Below are 2077 nucleotides of genomic sequence, written 5' to 3'. Positions count from 1 at the left end.
GCCTTGCCCCCGCCCCCGCCGCTTCCGCCGACGGCGGAAGAACTGCAGAGGGAGAATGTTTTGATGGTGGGAGGACTAAATCGAGAGCTGGGATTTTGGGATTCTTCGATTGAGACAATGACGGATTGAGGTGCGGCGGCGATATGGTGGTCGGTGATGGAGAAGACGGTGAAATTGGCGAGGAGGAGCATGAGGTAGACCATGAGGGTAGGAGTAGTGGAAAAGATGCGGTGAAAGAGCCAGACAAAAGAGGAGTGGAGATCGTCATGGACCCTTGCGAGGGTTTCCTGAATCTGGAAGTTATCGGGTGAAAACAGGGCTTCTCGCATGCAAATCAGGTGGCTATGGAGCTCGCGAACTATAAGCACCGTAGAAGAGAAGGCTTTCTTCACGGAGCAGCTTGCGGATTCCTTCATCTGAGCCGATTGACGAAGCTCATCCTTCTTCCGCTTCAGGATTCGCAGCGACAGAGGGAGATCGAAACTTTTTGCCATCCACTCCGTCTTTTGCAACACTAATCCATCACTGCCAGGCCATGATTCTGGCGGCATCGACTCTATTTTAGTGGGTGCGGATTCGCCGCCACAAGTACTGGTTTCTGCTTCTTGATTTAGCTGAGATTCGACATTGATTTTAAATTTGAGGTTTAATTCGTTAATCCTACTCTCAAATTCCTCTTCGTTTTCATCGAGGCTGGCGCTGGAGGAAGTCCTTCTTCCACCTCTGGATATTTCTCTTTGATGGGAGTGATGAATAAGGGTGGTTCCCAGGAAAGGTGTGCAATGAACGGTATTATGGGTTTTGGCGAGATCGTGGGAGTTTGTTGAGTTGTGAAGGAGAAAGGAAATGGCGTGTGCTACAGTTTTTGCTGATAAAGGACCGCGGTACGGCAGCGGCGAAGACCAATTCAAGCAGGTTCCGGCGACTTCCATGGCCATTGCCGGCGGTGGCGAAAGATAAGAGAGGAATGAGAGGTACGGCGACACGCCAATGTTCACTGGTGGTCGCGTCTTTATAGTGGGTTGCTTACTTGCGTCTAAACTTTTATTTTTACACATATAAGGTATTTTGGATAGTTTGTGCATTTCAGGATAAGTCGGCCCACATATCGACCGTGGGAGTTGGTCGACCCGTAGCAACAAACACCATTTTCAAAAACATGTAAACCAAACGGTTAGGTTGCGTTTTCTAAAACGCTGTCACACTTATAAATTGCCCCTTAATGTGAAAGATAAATTTGACCATTAAAAATTAATAATGAGTACTAATTTTAATATGATAATTCTAATTATAAATATTTATGTGTGAAATAGAAAAATGTGAAATTTTTAAATGTTATGCATGTAAAAACCCCTTATTCTTTTTTGTCCAATCACACTAAGGTTAATAAAATTTTTATTTACAAATCAAGCAACATTTTCAACCATCTTTCAAATTCTCGCTCAAATATCAAAATTGATGGTAAAACCCCAATTCATATTGTTCATTTTTATTAAATTTTCAGTGATTTAATTGTGGCACCCGTAAATACATCAATTTGGCAGCTCACAAAAATCACTTGAATTGTTAATTTGTAAATATCAATGTTCGAGGCGGTCTACATATAATTACCTTTTTTTTTTTAGGAGAAGATTGACAATTCACTCAATTTCTATGCATTTATACATCTCATTCTCAAAATTTAATTTCTAAATACATGCCATCTTTCCTATGCGTGTATTTCATTTTTTAATAATTAAAATTTAAAAGAGTGATATTTTTTTATTAGACATGAAAGATTTGGGTTGTGTAAGTGTAAATACATTTTAGGTGTTAGACATGTAAATACATAAAATTTAGGTGGTATATACGTAAATGCTGCCTTATTTAACCGCTGTAAATTTCTATTTTTTAAATAAAGTTCCACACATTAGAGCACATAATACTTAATTTAATTAAATTTTCTTTTTTTTTTTTAATGAGCACTCTTGACGCCTAAAACTTTATATTTATATTTATATTAAGTTAAATATATAAATATATATTATATTTATATTAAAATAAATTTATGATTTTTAAGCTGATCGTAATTAATTGT

At 38.4% G+C, this 2077-nt stretch overlaps 1 protein-coding gene across 1 annotated transcript in view; it reads right to left on the bottom strand.

Annotated features, from left to right (window-relative positions):
* Positions 1–1105, bottom strand: part of LOC110018283 — a 3026-nt gene extending 1921 nt beyond the window's left edge. Inside the window, exon 1 of the mRNA XM_020715553.1 lies at positions 3–1105. Coding sequence (XP_020571212.1) covers positions 3–1085 — 1083 coding nt within the window. The 5' untranslated portion in view covers positions 1086–1105. The remainder of the gene's footprint in view (positions 1–2) is intronic.
* Positions 1106–2077: the final 972 nt, after the last annotated feature.

The sequence above is a fragment of the Phalaenopsis equestris genome, unplaced genomic scaffold (genome assembly GCF_001263595.1).
Source record: "Phalaenopsis equestris unplaced genomic scaffold, ASM126359v1 Scaffold000006, whole genome shotgun sequence".
Lineage (NCBI taxonomy): Eukaryota > Viridiplantae > Streptophyta > Magnoliopsida > Asparagales > Orchidaceae > Phalaenopsis > Phalaenopsis equestris.
The sequence above is the reverse complement of the archived record's forward strand: the minus strand, read 5'-3'. Positions and strand labels throughout refer to the sequence as shown.